This window comes from Sphaerodactylus townsendi, linkage group LG09, assembly GCF_021028975.2.
Source record: "Sphaerodactylus townsendi isolate TG3544 linkage group LG09, MPM_Stown_v2.3, whole genome shotgun sequence".
Classification (NCBI taxonomy): Eukaryota; Metazoa; Chordata; class Lepidosauria; order Squamata; family Sphaerodactylidae; genus Sphaerodactylus; species Sphaerodactylus townsendi.
In genome coordinates, this window is record NC_059433.1 from 13,518,574 (window position 1) to 13,543,693 (window position 25,120).

General features: G+C 43.9%; 1 protein-coding gene across 1 annotated transcript in view; it reads left to right on the top strand.

The window, feature by feature from the left end:
• LOC125438990 (glutamate decarboxylase 1-like) overlaps positions 1-25,120 on the top strand; it is a 50,755-nt gene that overhangs the window by 15,465 nt on the left and 10,170 nt on the right. The window contains exons 3-10 of the mRNA XM_048507777.1: positions 1,996-2,238; positions 3,994-4,084; positions 12,565-12,677; positions 15,657-15,772; positions 17,232-17,311; positions 18,701-18,755; positions 20,573-20,689; positions 24,875-24,939. Coding sequence (XP_048363734.1) covers positions 1,996-2,238; positions 3,994-4,084; positions 12,565-12,677; positions 15,657-15,772; positions 17,232-17,311; positions 18,701-18,755; positions 20,573-20,689; positions 24,875-24,939 — 880 coding nt within the window. The remainder of the gene's footprint in view (positions 1-1,995; positions 2,239-3,993; positions 4,085-12,564; positions 12,678-15,656; positions 15,773-17,231; positions 17,312-18,700; positions 18,756-20,572; positions 20,690-24,874; positions 24,940-25,120) is intronic.

A 25,120-nucleotide genomic window follows, 5' to 3' on the forward strand; every position in this document is an offset into this window, starting at 1 on the left:
AGGAGAACCCTAGATTTGTTTGTCAAGCTTGTGAATCTCTCCCTGTGTTAGTTTTCAACTGATCTTTTTAATTCAAATAGTGGAAGAGTGAGGTACCTATTTCAGTCCGCTTGTTTCTGATTCTGGTAACATCTGAAGCAGGCTATCGACTTCAGAAGAGAGATTTATCTTTCTGTGGCTGTACTTGGCACATCTCGATATCATTCCTTATGAGAGTGTGTGTCATCAGGTGCTTCCTGGCTTTGTAAGTGAGGGTGCTCGCTTCAAAGAAAACATTTCTCAATGATGCTGCTAGCTATGTGGAATGCTTTGCTGACAGAGACTCTTTTGGCCTTCTCACTTATGGATTTTAAGAGCCTGGTAGCATCTCTTCTGAGTCTTAAAGTCTTTCTTGTCAATGTTTACAACTTTTAACTGAAGACACCAAAAATTGAACCCGAGCCCATCTCCATGAAAAACATGTGCTTTGCCATGGATCCACCGTTCCTCTCTGGAGATGTCCTCTGACAATCTGGAAGAAAATAAGACCACACTGATATATAGAGGGGAAAAAAGAACAAGAAACAAGATAGAGTGGTATATTAGACCTTTTAGATACCAGCCCTTTTCGCTATAAGCTTCATTAGAGAATCTCATAAAAAGTTAAAATATACACAATTGCATTAATGTTATAGCAATTAGCACGAACATATGGAATAATGTATTGTCGAAGGCTTTCATGGCTGGATTCAACTGGTTGTTGTGGGTTTTCCGAGCTGTGTGACCATGGTCTGATAGATCTTGTTCCTAACATTTCACCTGTATCTGTGGCTGGCATCTTCAGAGGTGTATCACAGAGAGAAATGTGTTCACTCTGTGATACACCCCTGAAGATGCCAGCCAAAGATGCAGGTGAAACATTAGGAACAAGATCTACCAGACCACGGCCACACAGCCCAGAAAACCCACAACAACCATATGGAATAATAATTGTAAAAATATACTAAAAAAATAAAATTAACTTTTTAAAAGTTATGTTTAAAAATCATTTAAGACACACTCTGAGCATGCTATAGGGAACCTAGCATATTCTATAGAGTGATAAAAACCACCATCACCCCTCCCCCGCAATTGGACAGCTTATAACCTGAAACCTTGGTTTAGTCACAATTCTTCAGAACTTTCTCAGCATTACTTCCCTCACAAGGAGAGGAAGGGAAAGAGTTTGCAAGCTGCTCTGAGACTTCTTACAGTTGAGAAAAGTGGGGTATAAATCCAAACTCTTCTTTTGTAAACTGAAAATAAAATAAAATAATAATAATAATAAGAGTTTGGATTTATATCCCCCCTTTCTCTCCTGCAGGAGACTCAAAGGGGCTTACAATCTCCTTGCCCTTCCCCCCTCACAACAAACACCCTGTGAGGTAGGTGGGGCTGAGAGAGCTCAAAACAACTGTGACTAGCCCAAGGTCACCCAGCTGGCGTGTGTGGGAGTGTACAGGCTAATATGAATTCCCCAGATAAGCCTCCACAGCTCAGGCAGCAGAGCTGGGAATCAAACCCAATTCCTCCAGATTAGATACATGAGCTCTTAACCTCCTACGCCACTGCTGCTCATAAAAGGGCTTATATCAGAAAAGTAGACAATGTGGCATACCTCATGCAGAAACTTCTCTGGCTCCCACCTGGGACAAATGGATAGGACAGATGGAGCTCGGTATATTTTATAACCAGATATGATGAAAGAAATCTAGAGACCCTTTTAACCCTTATAAGACTAAAGGGCTCAAAGATGCTCAATCACCATGACTGGACAAGTATAGAAGCTCTTGTTGAGACCATAGGGGCCCAAAGATCTCAACCTAAGGATCCACTCTGCCTCCCTTCTCATTAATAGCTTGTCGTTTTGGCCTAGCCATCTGGCCAACATCTTTGCTCCAAGACTTCTCTTGAGCCCTAAACTTCATATTATACTATATAGTGTTTTCGTTGGGTTTTCTTCCCTCCCTTCCCCAGAGTTGCTTCCTGCTCGGAATGGTGAAAAATTCACAGAACATTTCCTTCATGAAGTGGTAGATATTCTTCTGAGCTACATCAAAAGGACTTATGATGGGAAGAGTAAAGTGCTGGATTTCCATCATCCCCACCAGCTTTTGGAAGGCCTGGAAGGTTTCAACTTGGAGCTCTCTGATCAGCCGCAGCCTTTGGAGCAAATACTTGTCGACTGCAGGGATACCTTAAAATACGGAGTCAAGACAGGTAATGGGGCAGAGAACTGTGGTCAGAGCTTTGCTGTGTTACTTTGTTTAACATTATGATAGCCTCACAAAATAATACCATAGGAATTATTTTTTGAGGCTTCTGCCTGCAGAATAGACATATGGCCAGTTCTCATATTCATTCAAGCAATTGGTTCTGTTTGCATGGTGGAGAAGCAGGTAACTATGCCACTTTTTAAATCACTCCTAGGGTTGCTAACCCCATAGTGACACCAAGAGATCTTTTGCTGTTACAAGTGATCTCCAGACAACCAAGTTCAGTTCCCCAGGAAGAAAATGGCTGCTTTGAAGGGTGGACTCTATGATATTATACCTTGCTGTGGTTCCTCCCCTTTTCAGGCTCCACCCCCAAAATATACAGGTATTTCTCAACCCGGAGCAGGCAACCCTCACATTAATACATAATTAAAAGGTGCATAACACAGTCCTTCTTTGGGGAGCAAGTCTCTCCAGCACTAGATTCTTCTTGCACTAGGTTCTTCTTGCATGAGCCAAAAGTGCTTAACTTTATGCAGTGGAGGACTGTACTGTGCAAGCAGAAGGAGTGTATATGATCTGAAATAGGTTACTTCTAAGGGCAATTCCCCACTGGCAGAGTTGACCTAGGTTTGACCTAGGTTCGACCTAGGTTCGTCCCAGCAACTCCCCACTGCCACTGAGTTCGACCTGGGTTCATTTCAGTTCTGCCATGCTCAGAACTGAAATTTCTGATTCCAGTTCTGAGGTTCAGATTTTTCCCGGAACCTAGGTCGAACTCAGTTGGAAGCTAGACAGTGGGGAATTGTCCGTGGTGACTCTCCCGTTCAGCTAATCAAGAGCTGTGTTTTGGGCATGCACAGAACAGGAGAGTCGCGGTGGGGAAAAGCGCACCTTTAAAAAAAATTAACTGCTATTTTCAAAGCTACAATGGTGCGACCACGACTCTCCCAATTCTACGTAGCTGCGACGTATAAAAACAAAACAAAAAAAGGATGCACGCTCAAGTTTCCTGCCGTAAAACAAGAGGCAATCGGGAACGAGGAGTGAAAGAGGTACTGAAGATGATCCCGCCCTCTGAACTCAGTTCAAGTTGGACGAACTGAGTTGAACTCAGTTGCTGTGGGGAGTGACAAGAGTCGACCTAAGGTGAGTACCAGTTAAAGGAACTGTGTCGAACCTAGGTTGACTCTGCAGTGGGGAATTGCCCTAACATAAGCTTTCTTGAACTATAGACAGTGGCGTAGCTGCCATGGGAACATCCGGAGACAAACACCTCGGGCGCCCCTGTGGGAGTCACGTAGGGGAAAATCACTCCCAGGCGTGGGAGTGGGAGCACCATGGAGGGCACTGCAGAAGGGCACCATTTCCCCCCCATGCCACTGACTATAGCCCACTTCATTAGAAGCATGAAATATATCATCTATTGGCAGAGAACGAGTAGTTACAAAATAAAGACAATGAAGTCAAATGAACACGAAATGTGAGAGGAGCAGGTCACCATATTTCTAGGTATATGCAGATGCACTCAAGAGAAGCATAGCGACCATACACAACAGCAGCAACTGATGACAACATTGTTCTTATCTTGTGTTTCCAGGGGTGCTGAGTGATAGATGTTCAAATAATGTCAACATCCACCTCTGGGCTAATCATGAATTCTCTCCCCCTCTTTTCGTGCTGACGGTTGAACAGTGATGTGTTTTTTTAATAAAAAGAAAACTTCCCAAACTGAGCTTTTTAAAAATTCTTTTTATAGGACATTCTCGTTATTTCAACCAACTCTCTAGTGGCCTTGACATTGTCGGTCTTGCAGGGGAATGGCTGACAGCCACAGCAAATACCAACATGTATGTATTTTAAATCTTTTACAACATATTGTTTCAGTGAACAGTAACAAACCCAATTACATTTATGAGAAGAGAAAGAATGCTGATGAGACCAGGAAAATGGAATATATATTTTCACTTGTGTGGATAAAAATCTCTAGGGATATTAAAGATAAATTATTTCTCAATTAAAATTCCTCCACGTTCTCCATATAAAGTTTAAAATATCCAATATGTTTTTGGAGATTAACAGCAGAATCCTAGACAGAGTTGACCCTTTCTAAGCCCGTTGTCTTCATTTGTTGGAGACGTTTGCAGAAATAAAATTGAACTGTTCATATACAAGTCACTGAAAAAGTTAATCCAATCTAAGCTCATTGACTTGAATGTACTTAGGTTGGAGTACATTTTAATAAGTTTTATGAATTTTTGAATAAGTTTTGTTGCTATATTGTTATAGGTTGCAATTTTTTTTAGTTTATTGATATTTTATGACTTTTAGTTTATGTTGAAACCTGCCCTAAGACCTCCGGGTATAGGGCAGGATAAAAATACAATATATATGAGTCTGGTAATATAAGAACATAAGAACATAAGAACAAGCCAGCTGGATCAGACCAGAGTCCATCTAGTCCAGCTCTCTGCTACTCGCAGTGGCCCACCAGGTGCCTTTGGGAGCTCACGTGCAGGATGTGAAAGCAATGGCCTTCTGCTGCTGCTGCTGCTGCTCCCGAGCACCTGGACTCCTTAAGGCATTTGCAATCTCAGATCAAAGAGGATCAAGAAATGCAGCCGATGACCTTAAGTCAGCCTAACCAATTTATCAGCTCACTAAAGAGTTCAGGGAGGTGTACGTGGTCTCCTCCTTGTTCAGTTCTCACAGCATCCCTATGAGGTAGGTTAGGCTGGGGCTGAATATGCACATAAATATGCACTTGCTTCTTTGATGCTCTCGTGTTGGATTTTTGTGCCATCTGTTGCATTTGTTTTAAATTTAGATTTTACGATGTTTTCATGTTTCTATTTATTATATTTATCGTGTGTGTTTTTATTGTAAGTCACCTTGAGTCGCTAGAGATATGGCAGAATATAAATAAATATGTATTGTCGAAGGCTTTCACGGCCGGAATCAATGAGGTGCTGTGTGGTTTCGGGGCTGCATGGCCGCACTCCAGCAGCACTCCCCCCCGACCCCCCACCCGCATCTGTGGCTGGCATCCCCAGATCCTCTGAAGATGCCAGCCACAGATGCAGGCGAAACGCCAGGAGAGAATATAGAGGTGTATAGAGCTACTCTTTAACATTGTAAGTGATCCAATTCTTTGTCACCATTGCCTAATCACATCTATTTAAGCTTCTTGCTACTACTTGCACGAACAGCAGAATACATCTTCAGGGTGAAATTTTTAACAGAGCAAGTATTGTATAATCATCCATAAAAGATGAATGGGAAAGAGTCTGCAGAATGTCAAGTCAGACAGAGTCACTGGGGATGCTGTTGTTAACTTCAACATGAGCAAAACTGTGTCTGTGCTGAGTTCTTACAGAAAACTCCAACAATTGGAATCATGTTTTCTGCTGTCTTAAAGGTTCACTAATGAGTTGAAGACAAAGATGGCTCTTATTGGCTTCATTTAGACGACATCAAAGACCAGATGTTCCAAGTTCAAAAGCTCTTATAATTTCACAATGGGATTTTTCTTTTGCAGAATCCTTGGTTTTAAAGGTCACATATCCAAATACCATAAACATTCCCCAATGGTACAGTACATAACAGTAGCACAGCTTCAAAGCCTGGAAACATATTCAATGTAAAAAAAACCCTCTTGTGATCTCAACCAATCTCATTTAATATGCCTATAAAGGCCATTTGGAGAGAAGGCAGCAGGGCTTGGCCCTGTCTCATCAGATCTTGGAAGATAAGCAGGGTTGGTCCTTGGGAGGGAAGCCTTCAAGGATAACTCTGCAGAGGAAGTCATGGCAAACCACCTTTGCTTCTTACTTACCTTGAAAGCCCCTTCTTGTGGTCACTGTAAGTCAACTAGACTTGACAGCACTTTACACATACACACAAATGAAGGTAATTTATTCTGTGATGTCATATTTTATACCTAACTAGAGGGCCTGGCCACGCGTTGCTGTGGCTGAGTCTGGTGAAGTGGAAGAGAAAGAAATGTTCCCCTTCCTCTGCTAGGGTGGGTGGGCCATATGCAGGTGGCTGGTCCTGTCCCTTTCACTCCCTTCCCTTGCAGGCAAATTATCTAGCGTAAAACACGCTGGGAGGCATGAGCTACGTTGTGTTCAAATTTCAGAGCATTCGGTCCAGCAAACCCCTGGACCCTCCCTCACCTTCCCCTTCCTCCGCTAGGGTGGGCCATGTTCAGATGGCCCGCCCCATCCCTTTCACTCCATAAGGCAGTGGTTTTCAAGGAAGGCATGGTTGGTTCCCTTGTATCAGAGGGAGTTGCTTTGATGGCCAGCAGATGGCGCTGTTGTGGAACAGAACTGTGGTTCCAACTGTCACAGGTGTAGCATGTTCACAATAACTAGCACGTTTGTGACATGGCCGCACATGAATGTGATGTGTGAAAATTTCAAAGCAATCGGTCCAGTAGTTTGGGAGATTACCTGTCAGCAGAAAAACGCACTGATAGATTTTTATATATTTAGATTATCTCATGTGGTGTGTAGTTTTTAGGACCCATGGATTCTAATCTGGAGAATTGGATTTGATTCCCCATTCCTCCACAGGAAGCTTGCTGGGAGACCTAAAACCAGTCTCACAATTCTCTCAGCCGTACCTGCCTTATAAGGTGACTGTTGTGGGGGGGGGGGGGGAGGCAAGGCAATTGAAAGCTGCTTTGAGACTCATGAAAGGAAGAAAAATGGAGTGTAAAATTCTCCTCCTCTTCCTCCTCTTCCTTGTTCTGTAGAGTCAAAATTTGCCAGCATAATGATAGAATTTCACCCATTCCGTATCTTGTGGATCCCTACTTGTAAGATACAAATCAAAATCACTACAGAGTAGCCTACGGTTGCATGTGTTTCTCATAGTTTTACATTAAATAGAGTGAATCACAATATTAAATAATAAAAATGAATCACGTGGAACTGCAGCCTTTGGGTGGAATCCACCCATCTCTTTTACTCATCTCACTTGGTCTCACCTAATTTACCTGCTCGGTCTAGCTCTTGTGCCCCATGGCTTTGGTCCAAGAAAAGTCTCATGATCCTCCGGCGTAGCTCTCTTGCGGCAAAACATCACCCTTCCTCTCAACGAGGGGGAAAAGTGATAGGATTCGGCCGTTGGATTCCAAGAGTCTGGAATAAATCACAAGAGGATTTTGATCAAAGGGAAGAGGAGCCTAATTAAACAGCCTTTGGGCTGGACTTTCATCATGCATTTACCATGAAGCTGTTGAACAATAATCTTTGTTTACTGATGTGCCCAACCAACACAGAGCTGTTTGTGGCAAGCTGGTGAATGATAACTCTGATGTTAGATGACTGCAGACCAGGTGTCATTCAACGGAAGGCATTTGTTGGCCCACCTTAATTTTGCCTAAAGGTGAACGTATTCTTCGAGGCTTTCTTTTGCATTCTTGACTTGATCTAGCAAAAGAAACTATCTGCATTTCTCAGAGATGCATAGGTTAGATAGGCTCCTTGAACGGTAAGGACAAGCTGAATTATGTAGCAGTGGAGTTATGTAGAATTTGAAGCCATATATAAATGCGGATTCTTTAAAATAATTTTTTAAATGTATCAACTGAAGAAATACAGAAAAAAGAAGTGAAAAATAAAAATAAGCAAACGTAATAAATTAAGAACATAGAGAAAGAAGCGAGCAAGAAGAAAGAGAAAAGAAAAAATATACAGAAGAAGAAGAAGAAGAAGAAGAAGAAGAAGAAGAAGAGGAGGAGGAGGAGGAGGAGGAGGAGGAGGAGTTTGGATTTATATCCCCCCTTTCTCTCCTGTAGGAGACTCAAAGGGGCTTACAATCTCCTTGCCCTTCCTCCCTCACAACAAACACCCTGTAAGGTAGGTGGGGCTGAGAGAGCTCCAGAAAGCTGTGACTAGCCCAAGGTCACCCAGCTGGCGTGTGTGGGAGTGTACAGGCTAATCTGAATTCCCCAGATAATCCTCCACAGCTCAGGCGGCAGAGCTGGGAATCAAACCTGGTTCCTCCAGATCAGAGTGCGGGAAGGGAGGCTGCTTCTAACAGCTCGTGGCTCACACACACTGGCTGATCCTAGATCTTCTCAGAACTAGCAGGTCTCTATCAAAACCTTTCTAGTCCACCTGTCAAATTTAAGGTCCCAGATATCTGGGGAGGTGAGAGCTGAGAAAAAATTCATTCTACAAGTCAGCAAAATTGCTCCTTACAGCAAGTATGGTTGGGAGCACCCGAAGGCTCAACTGAAGTGAAGTGCCATTTGCCTGGAAGTCACCATATGAATTTAGGAGTATGTGAGTATCATAATAATAAAGCCATTTTACTATGTTGCAATTGCACTGCTGTGCTCATTTACCAAATCCTGCATACGAATGTAAATGCTGTCCAGTTGAAACTGAATTATGGTGACCCCATCAAGAGGTTTCCAAGGTGAGTGAGATACTGAGGTGGTTTGCCATTGCCTTCCTCTACAAAGTCATCTTTGGTGGTCTCTCATTCAAGTTCTGACCCTGCTTAGATTCCAAACTTTGAAGAGATCAGGCTATACCATGCTGCCTTCCCTTTCCTATCAGATTCTATACACTCACAATTCAAACGGAGCATTTTAGAAGCCAGCCCAGAAGGGAATTTCAACTGGTCTAGCAGAACATCATAAGAACATAAGAACATAAGAACAAGCCAGCTGGATCAGACCAGAGTCCATCTAGTCCAGCTCTCTGCTACTCGCAGTGGCCCACCAGGTGCCTTTGGGAGCTCACATGCAGGATGTGAAAGCAATGGCCTTCTGCGGCTGTTGCTCCTGAGCACCTGGTCTGTTAAGACATTTGCAATCTCAGATCAAAGAGGATCAAGATTGGTAGCCATAAATCAACTTCTCCTCCATAAATCTGTCCAAATTCATCCTAATTCATTGCACTTGGACTTGTAAACCATTGGGAACTTTGGCTTGTAACTCTGATTGACTATGAGAAGAGAGTTTGGCCTTGCATACCACCAATCCCTCTAGTACAGGGGTCTGCAACCTGCGGCTCTCCAGATGTTCATGGACTACAAATCCCATCAGCCCCAATTAGCCATGCTGGCAGGGGCTGATGGGATTTGTAGTCCATGAACATCTGAAGAGCCGCAGGTTTCAGACCCCTGCTCTAGTAGATATATTTTTTCTAATTTTGGGATACTTTCACTTCTAAAATGAAAAGAGTCTGCCATGTTGAAATCAATGATTTGGATCCAGACTGAATTGGCAAATTTCACCAGTTCCACCTTTCCACGGCAGACTACCCCCCATGTCATTACTCTGTGCCCCCTGTCTCCGAATTTAACCCAATATGGTTACATGTCCCATATATGTTATTTATCAGGAACATTTCTGACATTTGCTATCAGCCCCTGATAAATCTTTGTCTCTATTTTTAAGTGTCCTATTGGGATGCTGGCTTAAGTATTCTATTCATGGGCATTGGTGCTGATGTTGCTGCAGTGTGGTGTAGCGTATAAGAGTAGTGGACTCTAAATTGGAGAACTGGGTTTGATTTCCACTCCTCCATATGAGTGGAGGACTCTTATCTGGTGAATTGGATTTTCCCCCACTCCCACACATGAAGCCTGCTGGGTGACCTTGGGCTAGTATCAATTTCTCAATGGATGCAACGTTAACAACTCCACAAACAACAAACGCGCTGCATCAACCGCTGCTTTATCAATTGCGCTAAGCCCACATATAAAGTGCAATACATAAAGTGCAACCAGTGAAAAGTGCAAACAACATCCAAGTCTAGACTTTTACAATACTACACATATCACATCACCCTACAACATAGTCAAGGTGACTAAACGATGTCTTCTTCACTCGGTCCTATGTCTTCGTCCGTATAGGTGCTTGGACGGGACCTCTTCTTTGAAGATAATAAATAACTAATCAATAGCTGCATATACTTCATTCCAGTCAGTAGATGTAAGTCTATATGACGATGCGGACCGGTCTGAGCCAAGTCCGTCAATAAACGGGTTGCGCTACTGTAACCGTTTTCGATAGATTCTTCTTCAGATTACAATTCTTCAATCTTAATCGGGATAATTACTCAAGGTGACTTCCCTTGGGCTAGTCACAGTTCTTCAGAAATCTCTCAGCCTCACCTCTCTCACAAGGTGATTGTTGTGAGGAAGGGAAGGAGTTTGTAAGCTGCTTTGAGTCTCCTTACAAAACAGAGAGAGGCAGGGTATAAACCCACATAAATCTTCAGGTTCAACCACACCCCAATGTTCTAGACGTTAAATATGAACTCAGTAAGTCCCAGGTTTGTAGGAGGGGAGATAATTTCACAGATGCTGCGCAGTGGTGGGATCCAAAAATTTTAGTAACAGGTTCCCATGGTGGTGGGATTCAAACTGTGGCGTAGCGCCAGTGGGGCTGGGCGGGGCACAATGGGGGCGTGGCCGGGCATTCTGGGGGTGGGGCATTCCTGGGCGTGGCTATGGCAAGGACGCAGCCACTGCGCTGGTCCTTGGGGGGGAAGCAGATGCCGCGCCAGGCACAGGCTGCCCCATGCCACAGCGGTGCACCTCCTGCTGAACCACTTCCTAAGTTCTGCACGCTTCTGTTGAGAGGAGGGGCTTCACTAAGGCAAAAATCGGTTTGGCATTTTGTGTTCTCGGCACACACAAATAATTAATAACCTACTCTCGGGAACCTGTGAGAACCTGCCGGATCCCACCTCTGATGCTGCGATCCCAGACGATTTAGGGATTTATAGTTTAAAAATCAGCATTTTTCACAGTAGCCCGAAACAAGGCAGGTCATTCAGTATTGATAAAATGCGTTGGGTCCTTGTTAATTACCTGGCCACCGTAGCTGGACCAACTTAAATTTCCTACCGCTTTTCAAAGGCAGACTCATGCATGATGCATTGCTGTAATCAAACATTGATATTGTTGCAGGTGACATGGCAAGAGAAAGTGATGAAAGGGACTCTGATTCATGTGCATCTCTTGAACATCAATGGGAAGCTCAATCTAATAGCACCTTTGAAGATCCACAGAGAGTTCTCTTACCACCCACTACATAGTCATTCCCTACCATCACCCAACCTTTCAGAGGATTTGCGGCTTTATATCATCAGCAGATGTAGTGATTCGCTTTCCTGGTTCTTTCCTGAGCATTGTTGTACAAGATTTAATCATGCATACTGATATATTGAAATTTTTCTCTTTCTCACAATACTAGAACCAGGGGGCATCCATTGAAAATGCTGGGGGGAAGAATTAGGACTAATAAAAGGAAACGCTTCTTCATGCAACGTGTGATTGGTGTTTGGAATATGCTGCCACAGGAGGTGGTGATGGCCACTAACCTGGATAGCTTTAAAAGGGGCTTGGACAGATTTATGGAGGAGAAGTCGATTTATGGCTACCAATCTTGATCCTCCTTGATCTGAGCTTGCAAATGCCTTAGCAGACCAGGTGCTCAGGAGCAGCAGCAGCAGAAGGCCGTTGCTTTCACCTCCTGCACGTGAGCTCCCAAAGGCACCTGGTGGGCCGCTGCGAGTAGCAGAATGCTGGACTAGATGGACTCTGGTCTGATCCAGCAGGCTAGTTCTTATGTTCTTACGTTCTTATTGGTACGTTCATAATGGGCTTTTCCACATTCTCCTTTTCCTCACTGGTAAGCTTCTGTTTCTTCAGGGCTGTACATCTTTCCGTTCCGCGTGTGTTTTGCATCCTCTGGTGGTACATTTCATATTAAATCACTTTATGTCCTGAATAACTCCCTGAGGATTTTCACTGTAGGTTTTTGTGCTGGGTGTCAAATCAAGCCCGTGTGATGTCAAATCAACCACAAGAGGGAGCAAAAGAAATGTGAAACAGGAAAAAAAATCCTCAAGAAACAGGAACTTTATTTTGATTTACAAAGTGCTATAATCAGGAGAGAAGTCTTCTGAATAGGATGAATAAGTATGAAACCCCCAATAGAGGGAGATAACATAATTTTTAATTATATGAATTGGAATGTATGAAGTTGAAATGGAATGTATGAAGTTATAATACGAATGTACAATCTGTACTTTTATTAATTTCCAATAAAGTTTATATTAAAAAAAAGAAAAAAGAAACAGGAACAGGAACTTTATAAGCAATGAAAAGAACAATGTGGAAAAGTCCATTGTTTGCCTATTTGGAAACCTGTTCCTAAGTGCATGTCTCCATGGTTTATAGCAGAAATCCATTTTTTTTCTTTATTCCCTTTAGCAAGTTACTTTGATAAATTACTTTCTGCCTCATAATTTTTTGCGCTGTTATATGTCAACGTCTTTAAAATATTTATTAGGTTTACCTATGAAATAGCTCCGGTGTTCGTTGTGATGGAGGAGATCCTGCTTAAAAAAATGCATGAAATTATTGGATGGGGAGAGAGTGAAGCGGATGGTGTCTTTTCTCCTGGTAAGTGGATTAAAATCACTATTCACCCTTATTAGCATTACTCGAATATTAGAAGCAATATAGGTTAATTGTTGGCGTTTTAAACCTGGAAATAAATATAAATATATTCTCGGCACTCATCGGTACTGGCATATATTGGCCCAAATCACTGTAAAAATTTGCTCCTTAATTTGAAACTGTAGAAAGTCAGAAAAGCGATACAGCTAGTTGCTAACTTTTAAAAATTATACCAAAAAGTGAAGAGAGCCAACATGGTATAATGGTTAAAGTATCTGACTAGTAGTGGACAGTCCCTCGCCGGGTTACGTTAAGAGGGAACAGTGGGCATGGGGGTGCCTTCTTTGGGGCTGGGGATCCCGGTGCTAATGGGACGGGGCATATATGACGGTAGGCGGCGGCCGTATAAGAGAAGACAGGAGAGATATAATTATACTCGCCCACCTTCTGACCTCCGACCAATTCCGAGGGACGAAGGTTCAGAGGTTCAGAGACACTCTGCTTCGTCTTTGGTGTTAATAAATGCCAGGTCCATAAATAATAAGACCGCAGTTCTCCGAGATTTTCTCGGAGATCAGCAGATGGACATGGCTTGTATCACCGAAACCTGGGTGCTCAACGGTGAGACCGTCACGTTAGGCGAGATAGCGCCACCAGGTTTCGCGTGTCTCCACCGATCACGAACACAGGGCCGGGGTGGTGGTGGTGTGGCAATGCTCATCCGTGATTCCATCCCTTTTAGGGCTGTCCCTGTCCCAGATATCGCCGGTTTGGAGTGTGTCGGCCTGGAGTGTTTGGCAGCTGAGAGGTTGGCTGTCCTTCTGGTGTACCGGTCGCCTAGCGCCCCAGGGGACGGCCTGCCGCAGCTTCTGGAGGTGGTGGCTGACTGGGCGTTGCGGTTCCCCAGACTTCTTGTCTTGGGGGATTTCAGCGTCCACATCGACATCGCCTCATGTGCAGTTCAGACACCCTGAACGCGTAGGAGGATCCAATCTAGTAGCTAGTCAGAAAAAGCCAGTTTGTGGCTGAAAGCATTAAAGAACATTCTGACTAATCTCTGACGCCTTAACTAGTTTAAAAGGAAGTGCCTCCGCCAGGTTTCTTCAATTCCTTGAAACCAACCTGTACCCAAATAAATCTTCTCTGTTTTTATATACTTCTCCTGCTTCAGTGATCTCCATATTCTTCTTTCATACCACAAAACATGAGGTTTGGCCTGAGGGTGTCACAAATCTCGTTTTGATCAATGCAAATAAATAATTGCATAAAGTTGGCCCATTTTATTTCTCAACTGAGATTTCGGCTTTCCTTATTCTGCATTTGTGTGTGTGTGTGTGGGGCGGGGGAATAACCCTGACCTCACAGCATTAAACCCATTCCTGTACACTTGCTACCTTTAAAACACCTGTTAACTGAGAAGAAGAAGAGTTTGGATTTATATCCCGCCTTTCTCTCCTGCAGGAGACTCAAAGGGGCTTACAATCTCCTTGCCCTTCCCCTCTCACAACAAACACCCTGTGAGGCAGGTGGGGCTGAGAGAGCTCCGAGAAGCTGTGACTAGCCCAAGGTCACCCAGCTGGCGTGTGTGGAAGTGCACAGGCTAATCTGAATTCCCCAGATAAGCCTCCACAGCTCAGGCGGCAGAGCTGGGAATCAAACCCGATTCCTCCAGATTAGATACAGGAGCTCTTAACCACCTACGCCACTGCTGCGTAGGGGAAGGTTTATAGTTTAAAACAAACCTGGTCCCTCAAAATCATAGGATGTGTGAGTCCCCTCAGTAGGTAGAAAAGGCCTGTTATAGTAGCCAAGTTACTTGATTTTCATAAAGGTGCAGTGGCTCCATTGGATAGTTTGCAAACAAAAACACAGCAGTGAGGAGAGAATAAGTCTACTTTCCCCTGCCTACTTTGGTTGCAAGCAAAACAGAGCTAGAGTATGTGGGAGGTAGAAAACTCCCATCTCATGTCTGATGCAAAGAGCTTGTGTTTTTCCCAAACACGAGGACTTTGTAATATGTGAATAAGTCCGTAGTGGGAGGCAGTTATTGGGTGGGACAGCAACTGCTCACTCGTTAATTGTACTCTTTCAGTTAGAGTGGTGTGCCCCCACCATACTGTATTTCTCGAATAATGCTGGAATACCATAACAAGCTCTGCAGCATGGTATAGTAGTGAAAGTGTCACACAAGAGTCTGGGAGACCCAGGTTTCTAATCCCAGTCTGCCATGGAAGCTTGCTGGGTTAGTTTGGCCGGTTGTTATCTGTCAGGCAGATTCCTCATGGGCCAAAAGCAGTGGTGTGGAAACGGTGTAAACCTTTTACACAGAGGTGGGATCCAGCAGGTTCTCACAGGTTCCCGAGAGTAGGTTACTACTTATTTGTGTGTGCCGAGAGGGGGTTACTAATTGGTGATTTTGCCACGTGATTTTTGCCTTAGTGATGCCCCTCCTCTCAGCAGTAGTGCGCAGAACTTGAAGCAGTCTAGCAGGAGGTGCACCGGCGTGCGTGGCAGCCTGCGCCTGCGTGCATTTGTTTCCCGCCCAAGGACCGGCGCAGCAGCTGCGTCCTTGCCACAGCCCTGCCCAGGAATGCCCTGCCCCCGGAATACCTGCCACGCCCCCGTCGTGCCCCGCCCAGCCCCATTGGCGCTACGCCACAGTTTGAATCCCACCACCATGGGAACCTGTTACTAAAATGTTTGGATTGCACCACTGCTTTTACATCGTTTTAAACCCTTTTACACTGTTTTTACACTGCTGCTTTTGGCCCATGCAGAATCTGCCTCAGACTGATGTACCTCGCAGAGTGGAAATTGTGAGAGTAAGATAGAGGGGGTGGGGTGTGAAACACTCTGTGATACACCTCTGAAGATGCCAGCCACAGATGCAGGTGAAACATTAGGAATAAGAAAGCTCCTCCAGACCATGGCCACGCAGCCCGGAAAACTCACCAGAACCAGTATTCTTGTTTTGTTTTGCAGGAGGTAGCATATCAAACCTTTACAGTATTTTAGTGGCCCGTTATAAACACTTCCCTGAGATTAAAGCCAAAGGCATGGCAGCTCTTCCAGACATTGCCCTGTTTGCTTCAGAACATGTAAGTATGCATTGGCAGTCAACCTATGTCATTGTTTGTTGATAACAGAAATATAATACATGGGAGCTACTAATGCTCATGACAACACACAAGAATCTAGCAGTTTGTTCGGTGGTAACAGTTCAGTTGCTAACAAGGACAAAGTTTTGACAGCATCTGTAGTGTTGCCTAGATCAGCTAAGAGAGGATTAAGTAGTCTTTCCCGCTCTACAGCATATAAAGGGCAATGTAATAGAACATGATGGACGGTTTCCTCAAGTCCAGGATTGCAGGTTCAAGATCTATCAGAGGATGGAAGATGGTGCTCTCTGTTGTATCGTCTGGTAGAAGGACTGAACATTCCCAAATGCTTAGCAGACTCAATCCCAATTCAGTGGCTTAATATTCCAGCTCTCATGGTGCTTGTTTTTTTTAAAAAAAATTTTACCAGCCAATTTTAATTTCCATTGTATAATTTATATACGTGCCATTAAAGGTTTCTGAATCTACTAATGCTCATATAGGTGGATTCCGCACAGCATGAATATAACATCTTTAGGACATTATAAAAAGAACCGGTTTGGCAGCATGGGAGAACACAAGCGTTGCCAGCCCTTTTTTGTTGCCTCCTGCCCGGAGCTCATGTCAGTTTCACAACGGCACCTGCCATTTTGTGTGCTTCTTCCAATTCTCCATGATGGTTCCTCATGTAGGTTTCCTCTGCTTGCAGCCCATCTGTGTGTGATTTCACTGTAAAATGTAGATGAATAAAACTTGTTTTGCCTCGCGATCCTGCTCACACGTCATTTCCCCTTCTTTCTGTTTTGTTTCAAGGGGGGATGTCAGTAAAGCTACAGCGACACAAATATGCACACATCGCAGCTTCTCTAATCATGTCATGTCCCCACTATACTGTAGGGCACAGGTGTCAAACTTGCGGCCCTCCAGATGTTATGGACTACAGTTCCCATCATCCCTTGCCAGCATGATGCTGTGGGCCCTCTCTGTGGGCAAGTGCGCACAGAGTTCATCAAGTGGGGGGAGGGGAAAACCGCCCCCGCACACACATCTAGGCGGTCTTGCTTCTGAGTAAACCCTCCTAGGGTTGTGATTCACCCATTCAAAGTGTTGCACGATTGCTTCACCAAGCTTACTCCCGAGTAACGTTCGCCTTGGAGCAAACCATTTTTTCTAAACTAAAACCTCAGTATTCAGGTTAAATTGCCATGTTGGCACTTTGCAATAAATAAGTGGGTTTTGGGTTGCAATTTGGGCACTCGGTCTCGAAAAGGTTCACCATCACTGCTCTAGAACCTATTTTTAAATGCCAAATAAAGGTTGTTGTTGTTGTTGTTGTTGTTGTTGTTGTTGTTGTTGTTGTATTAAGGCAGTAGTGATCATAAATGCATCCTCCTTTAATGCACGTTTGAAAATCTTTCCTCTATCTAATTCCCCCCACCCCCCATCCTTGAAATCTAAGAGCCACTATTCGATACAGAAGGCTGCAGCCGTTCTTGGGATTGGGACTGATAATGTTGTCGCTGTCAAGTGTGATGCAAGGTAAGATTTGCAACCACGTCCTGCAAATAGCTTTCTATATTTTCCCCTGATCTATAATTTCCTTAGTTTCATTGGAAGAGATGTAGGAAATCTTCACGTTTGCCTTCCTGTATGGTAGCATCTCATGTTTTGGACGCTTGTGTGCTTTTGTAACGTATACCTGAATCATTCTGTGCATCATATAGATGCTTTTATTCTCAGTAAAGTCCTAAATTGCTTAAAGACACCCTCTGTGCGAAGTTGAAAGAATAAATCATACCCATCTATGTGCCACCACTAATTCGCAAGTATTTCCTGAACATGTGTAAATCCTTGTTTTCAAACTGTGATTTTAGATCTGATGTCATTTTTATTACCCCAGTGCTAGGGATGTGAATCGGCACGGTATAGCGCAATCTCATCAGATTTTAGAAGCTAAGCTGGATTGGGACTTGGAAGGTAGACTTCCACTCTGCAAAGGAAGGCAATGGCAAACCACCTCTGCTTAATCACTTGTCTTGAAAATCCCATCCGGGTTTGCTACAAATCAGCTGTGACTTGACAGCACTTTACACCAACACAGGGAAAGGCCAAGCATACAGGGGCGTACCACCGACAAGGGGGGTCAAATAACCCGGGTGCAAAATTGCCCCCACCTCCCCTGTGTCCCTGCCCCCATGCTCGGGGGTGGGGCTCGGGGGCAGGGGCAGGTCAGATGGGTACTGTGGCAGTAGGCCGGCTCCTACATTCATACACTTTATTTTCTTCTGGATAACGGGGGCCCAAGGCAGGTAATTTTTTCAGAGTAACCAAATAACAGCAATAAAGCATTAAACGCCTTTTCACACGTAGCAAAAATACTGTTTACTTAACAACCTAATTCCCAAGAAGTCCTGATATGAACAAACAGAAAAAAGATGGTACAAAAATAAAATGTGAGCTTACATTCACATTGAGCTTAGATTCCCTTCGAAGATTCATGTTTCCCGCCCTTTAGCAGTCAGCCTGCCTTCAGATCAGAGAATCCCCATGGTTTCTGAAAGCTCTAGAAGTGCAACTTTTACTCTCCCTTCATAGGGAAAGCGAAGAAGAAATATTTAGTTTCCTTTGATTTTTTTTGCGCATCCCCACCTTTTTTCATCCACACCACAGCAGTTTTATAACTTGAGCGATAGACCAGATGAAATCAGCAAGAAATTGACATGGTTTAGCAAACTAGTAGTAGATTGAAGATGGCACTAAAAAAGGAAGGGAGGGAGGGGCACCAGTCAGCCTCTCCAAATACAGGTTGTACGGAAACCTTTGAATCAAGGCAATGGAGGCGCAAAACTTCCCAGGTGCCCCTGATTGTGAAAGTTATCTAAGTTGAGGTGCTGAACAGCAGTTGTTACTCTGTTAACTTTTTAATAGGGGGAAGATGACACCATCTGAGCTGGAGAGAGCCATTTTAAAAGTCAAAAGACAGGTTTGTTCTATGTTTTATTTATTTACCTATGACCTTCAAGAATCCTTCTTGCCTATGGTGAGACAGGAGCTCACCAACAGGATGCAGTACATTTATCAATCTTAAGATACTACTTATGGAGTCTGGTGGCTCAGAGCGATAAACTGTACCACTCACGATCTGAATTCAATCCTGATGGAAGTCAGTTTTAGATAGCCAGCTCAAGGCTGACTAAGCCTTTTATCCTTCTAAGGTCACAGAATGAGTACCCAGCTTACTGGAAGTAAAGTGTGGATGACTGGGAGAGGCAGTGGCAAACCATGCCACAAACATAGTCTGCCTAGTAAACATTGTGATGTGATGACATCTCATGAGTCAGTAATGACCTGCAGTTTGCACAGGGTTTACCTAAGATGCTATTTACCTGACTGTTCTTCTGGGATTTACTTCTTGTTTGTGAGTCTGCATTGTCCACACTGATCTAAATTTGGTCTCAGTGGGTATTTGGAAATGGAAGGAAAATGTGGGATGTTATCACTGGGCCAGGTATTAAGAAGAGAAGAAGAGTTTGGATTTATATACCCCCTTTCTCTCCTGCAGGAGACTCAAAGGGGCTTACAATATCCTTGCCCTTCCCCCCTCACAACAAACACCCTGTGAGGTAGGTGGGGCTGAGAGAGCTCCAAGAAGCTGAGGCTAGCCCAAGGTCACCCAGCTGGTGTGTGTGGGAGTGTACAGGCTAATCTGAATTCCCCAGATAAGCCTCCACAGCTCAGGTGGCAGAGCTGGGAATCAAACCCGGTTCCTCCAGATTAGATACACGAGCCCTTAACCTCCTACGCCACTGCTGCTCCTTTTTAGCTGCCTTTTTTTTTCTTTCAAAGGGAGAAAGAAAGCGTGGGTTGGTGCCACTGCTTATTCTCCTTTGCTGCTCTCTATTTCAACCACCAGAGGGAAAGGATGGAAAAATGGGATGATGGTGAAGGAGAAGAAACAGCCATTGCAAATGGACATATGCTGTTCTTCCAAGTTCAAGTTCAAGTTCAAAGACCTTTATTAGGCATTAAGCTGTTCTTCCATCTTCTCCTCTTCCTCCTTCAGACTGCCCACCTGCTCTCTCCCTCTGTTGGGGAGGACCAGCCCCCAAGTTAACAGGAGATTGATGTGGTGTACCTGAGATCCCCCCCCCCCAAATCTTGGAGCCCACATTGTCTATCACCATGAAGAAATATGATAAAAGAGGATTTTATCAAGGCACTGTTCTGTTATATCACCTTCATGTACATAGCACAGCTAAGATTCTGCTATTTCTATGGGCTGAGGTACATGAAGGTTGAAATGTATTTTTAGCAAAGACCATGTAGGTACCATTAAGAATATATTACAAGAAACAATTCATATATGATATGAAACAATTCAAAGTAATAATGCTGAAAATATTACTGAATAATACTGAAAACATAGCTTTATTTTCTTACTTGCTTACTAGCTTAAGAATCTAAGTGCTGTCGAAAACAATATCAAAGACAGACCATATCTTTAGACTGACAGTAGTTTTGTTGCTGTTTTGTTGTTGTTATTTTAATTACACAAATTAAAGACTTGTAATAATCTCTGAGGCCCCTTCCACACACGCAAAATAATGCGTTTTCAAACCACTTTCACAACTGTTTGCAAGCGGATTTAGCTATTCCGCACAGCTTCAAAGAGCACTGAAAGCAGTTTGAAAGTGCATTGTTCTGCCTGTGCGGAATGAGCCTGAAGCAATGGGAATGAGAACTGACAAATGACATGTCTATATTATCCATAGACTGATGCTGCATTATTATTATTTTTAGGGAAAGGTACCGTTGTATATTTGTGCCACTGCCGGAACAACAGTATATGGGGCCTTTGACCCTCTTGCCGACATTGCTGACATCTGTGAGAAGTATAACCTCTGGATGCATGTGGATGTAAGAACATAAAAAAAGAACCATTTGGGGCTTTCCTGCCCCAGGTTTTTGCTCTCTCTTAATTTCTTAACTGCTTTGGATTTCTTCTCCCTTACAGTATTGTTTGCTGCTCCTTGCTCTATTGTTTTTGTTCTGGTTTCCCCTTTCGAGTCTTTCTTTCCCCTTCCAAGTCAAGTCACAGATCAGTCACAGACCAGGAAAGGGAATCGGGCATCTTAGTTGATAGTTCCATGGGAATGTCAACTCAATGCATGGCAGCTGTGAAAAAGGCAAACTCTATGCTGGGGATCATTAGGAAAGAAATTGAGAATAAAACTGCAAGGATTGTCATGCCCTTATATAAAGCAGTGGTGCGACCGCACTTGGAGTACTGTGTTCAGTTCTGGTCGCCACATCTCAAAACAGATATTGAAGAGATAGAAAAAGTGCAGAGAAGGGCAACGAGGATGATTGTGGGATTGGAGCACTTTCCTTATGAAGAGAGGCTGCAGCGTTTGGGACTCTTTAGTTTGGAGAGAAGACATCTGAGGGGGGATATGATTGAAGTCTATAAAATTATGCATGGGGTAGAAAATGTTAACAGAGAGAAATTTTTTATCTCTTTCTCACAATACTAGAACCAGGTGGCATTCATCGAAAATGCTGGGGGGAAGAATAAGGACTAATAAAAGGAAACATTTTTTCATGCAACATGTGATTGGTGTTTGAAATATGCTGCCACAGGAGGTGGTGATGGCCACTAACCTGGATAGCTTTAAAAAGGGCTTGGACAGATTTATGGAGGAGAAGTTGATCTATGGCTACAAATCTTGATCCTCCTTGATCTGAGATTGCAAATACCTTAACAGACCAGGTGCTCAGGAGCAACAGCCACAGAAGGCCCTTGCTTTCACATCCTGCATGTGAGATCCCAAAGGCACCTGGTGGGCCACTGCAAGTAGCAGAGAGCTGGACTAGATGGACTCTAGTCTGATCCAGCTGGCTTGTTCTTGTGTTCTTATGTTCTTATGTTTCTATAGTTTTTCAGACAGCCCAATAAAAACAGGGGGGAGGGGGGAAACTAAAACAAGTCCCTCTCCAGTTAATGGTGGAGGAAGGTAGGATGGCTATCCAAGAAGTCCCAGGATCATGGAAGCCAAAGGCCACCATCTTATCATAGCCCCTCCAGAAAACACTTGCAGTGTGAGCCAGTATCTGATTGGGAAGATGGCATTCTAGGTTAGCCATTAAGTTTGGTTGCTCCAAGCAGAGTCACACCTTTCTAAGTATACTGAAAACAAGGGTATAATTTTGCTCATAATGGCACTGTAAAAGTCACAGATCTTTAACTGAGATAATTCCTTTGTTGAGCCTACAGAAGCAATCCCTCAGAGTTTAGTTACTAGAAATCTAGAGTGGTCTGAAACTATCCACGGTTGCACATTAGAATAGCTTTCAGATGCACCTTGAGAAAAGATTGCTGCAACATGGGAATCTTTACATAACAAATTTAAGTGACCAAGGAACTGGCCTTTAATCAAATGATGTTCCGCAACCTCCACAAAACTACAATTGCCAGAATTCTTTGGGAGGAAGCCATGACCATTAGAGCTAGCACAGAGCTGGTTTGAATTTGTTCACAAAAGTCCTTGGCATGGATTAAATTAAGCTGATCTAAAGACTGATTATCTTTAAACAGATAAACCCAAAGATGCCAACTTATTAATTCTCATTGTAGGAACACAGAGCAATTGTTTAAAAAATTGCTGGAGGCAGAAGTAGCTCACTTTTCAGAATTTCCACTTCTGATTTACCGTGTTTCCCCGAATATAAGACAGTGTCTTATATTAATTTTTGCTCCCAAAGATGCGCTATGTCTTATTTTCAGGTGATGTCTTATTTTTCTGTGTTCTTTTCGCCGGGCATGCTTCCAAACAAAAACTTTGCTATGTCTTACTTTCGGGGATGCCTTATATTTCGCACTTCAGCAAAACCTCTACTATGTCTTATTTTTAGGGGATGTCTTATATTCAGGGAAACAGGGTATTTGGATTTCTAGTCTGACAACTGTGAGGGCTCACAGCATGCAATGGCACAGAAAAGCTCAACCAGTAATGAATATGAAGACTTGTAACACTTTTTCTCCGACCCACAAGCAAGCTCCCCTCATTGGTGCTTAGACCTACAAGAGTTGCCCCTAAATACAGTTTTGAGTTGCCCCTAAATTCACTCCCACCTTATCAGTTGTACAAACAACATGTCCTCCTTTTTCCAAAAGTTGGGGATAACTCCTGGAGATGAACACGTGAAACTACCTTATGCTGACTCAGACCATGAGTCTGGTCAGTATGGTCTATTCTGACCAGTGGCGTACTTGCCTAGGAAGAGGGGGTACCCTCTGTCCCTGGGCACCTGATCTGGTCACATGGGAAGGCGCAAAATCGGCCCCCACATGACCAGGAAGATGGCAAGGCAGCAGAAAGTCCTGCCACATCCTGCCACATCATCGACATGGGCAGGGCCAAGGAAGCCAGAGGACCCCCCCCCCAAGCCTCACCCCCCTCCTGGCTGCCGGCTCCCCCAAGTCCCACCCCCCTTCTGGCTGAGGACAGAAGTAACTGGAAGGTTCCATGCTGGGACCTTTGCTTTTATAAGTTCGGGGGGCGTGACGTGACCAGAAGCTCCTGTAGGTTCAAGCTGAAGTCTTTCATTTCATATCTGATCTTTTGATTACTTACAATAATTGCAAAAATTGGGTGCTTTATAATTATCACAATGAATATAAAAAATTCTCCTGTAAACAGACTGTAACTTTTAAAAACCCCATGACTGTTTGTTTGCATTCACTACTGCAGTCTCTGCCTCTCTCGGTTTCGCTTTTACAAGGCAGGCAGAGTTTTCCAAATAAAAGACATGCAGAAAAGCACAGAGTCCCTTAGCTGGAGGGGGAGACACGCTTTGGGCTGCCTGAACTGAATGAAAAGCTGTAGCCACTATGATTACATAATGGCTGAGGTATTCAAAACCTAAAAGATATGGTGTGGCTACCCCTTCTTCTCTCTTCCCAATGCCTGCCTTCCCTGCCAAATTTCCCCTTGCAGTCTGTACTCTCCTGCTTGCCTGCTGATCCTCAACCTTATCCCTTGCTCAAGCAAATCTACCTCTCGTTGCGCCTCTTGCTTCCTGCCTGCCCAGATGCTTTGCCTTCCTTGTGCCACCAAATGTCCTAGCTGGGCCAGTCTGTTTCTTCCTCTTGTAGTTCTTCAACCTAAGTGGCTATAATGCAGTGCGTATTATTGTTTTGAACCTTTCCTATCAAGTCTCTCTTACATTTCACTGTGGGCCTTTCCCCACTTACCTTAAGCCCCGCGCTACTCTCCTCAAGTAGCCTTGTGAGGTCCTGGCTTGCTCCCCATGACAGGGGCAGCGACAAGCGCCTTGCCGCCCGGCAGCTGCGGCTGTCGCACCCCCTCAGTCTTGGGCGGCATCCCTGCGGGAGCTCTTAGTAAATGGCGCACTTTTGATGACCCGCTTTGGAAGCGGAGGATCATGGGGGCGCCTACAGAAGTAGGCATTACCAGGGATGCCGCGCACTGAGAGCAGCGCACAGCATAGGGGGGATCCTGGAGAGTGGGGAAACACCCTTTGTGAAATGGGTGCCCTTTACTGCCTCATAAGGGGAGGGGCTTTATCCCGTTTTCCTGAAATGTAACAGTTGGTGTGTCCTAAGGGAGTACTGCAGTCCCTCTGAATTTTGCCCAATTTGTCTGGAAAATCATTAAGGAACAGATCAGTGTGGGGGGTATTCCCATTGAAACCAAAAGTAAATAATGGAACGGAATTATGAAAATTGAACAATAGTAATAAAACAACAGTGAAACAGAAACATACAAAGCAATCCAATAACAAAATACTCCCTTTGGGAATTAATAACAAGGACTTAGGAAATGAAACAATTCCAATGCACAAGTCTACTAGGGACTGAGCCTGGGACTTGTGCATGCTAAATAGATTCTCTATCACGGACCATAATTCCTCCAAGGCAGCACAAGTTCAGTCATTACATTCTGAATATTTATGTATATGCTGAATAATTTGTTAACTAGATTTCATATGAGTTACAGCATTTATGGGAGAATGTTCTAGCCAGAAATATTATGGACTAAATTTCCGCATTAAGGCAAACACCTGTCTTATTTCTGATAGGCGGCGTGGGGAGGTGGTTTGCTCCTGTCAAGCAGGCATTCTTACAAACTGAGTGGTATTGAAAGGTAAGCACATTGCTGTGTTCTTCCTCTGTAGGACAATAAGATCAGCATGTTGTCCATTCATTCCCTTATTTTCTGGTCTCCTTATGTTGCAGGATATAAGGAAAAACCTTATTCTGAATAAACCAGTGGTAGGATCCAAATATTTTAGTAACAGGTTCCCATGGTGGTGGGATTCAAACTG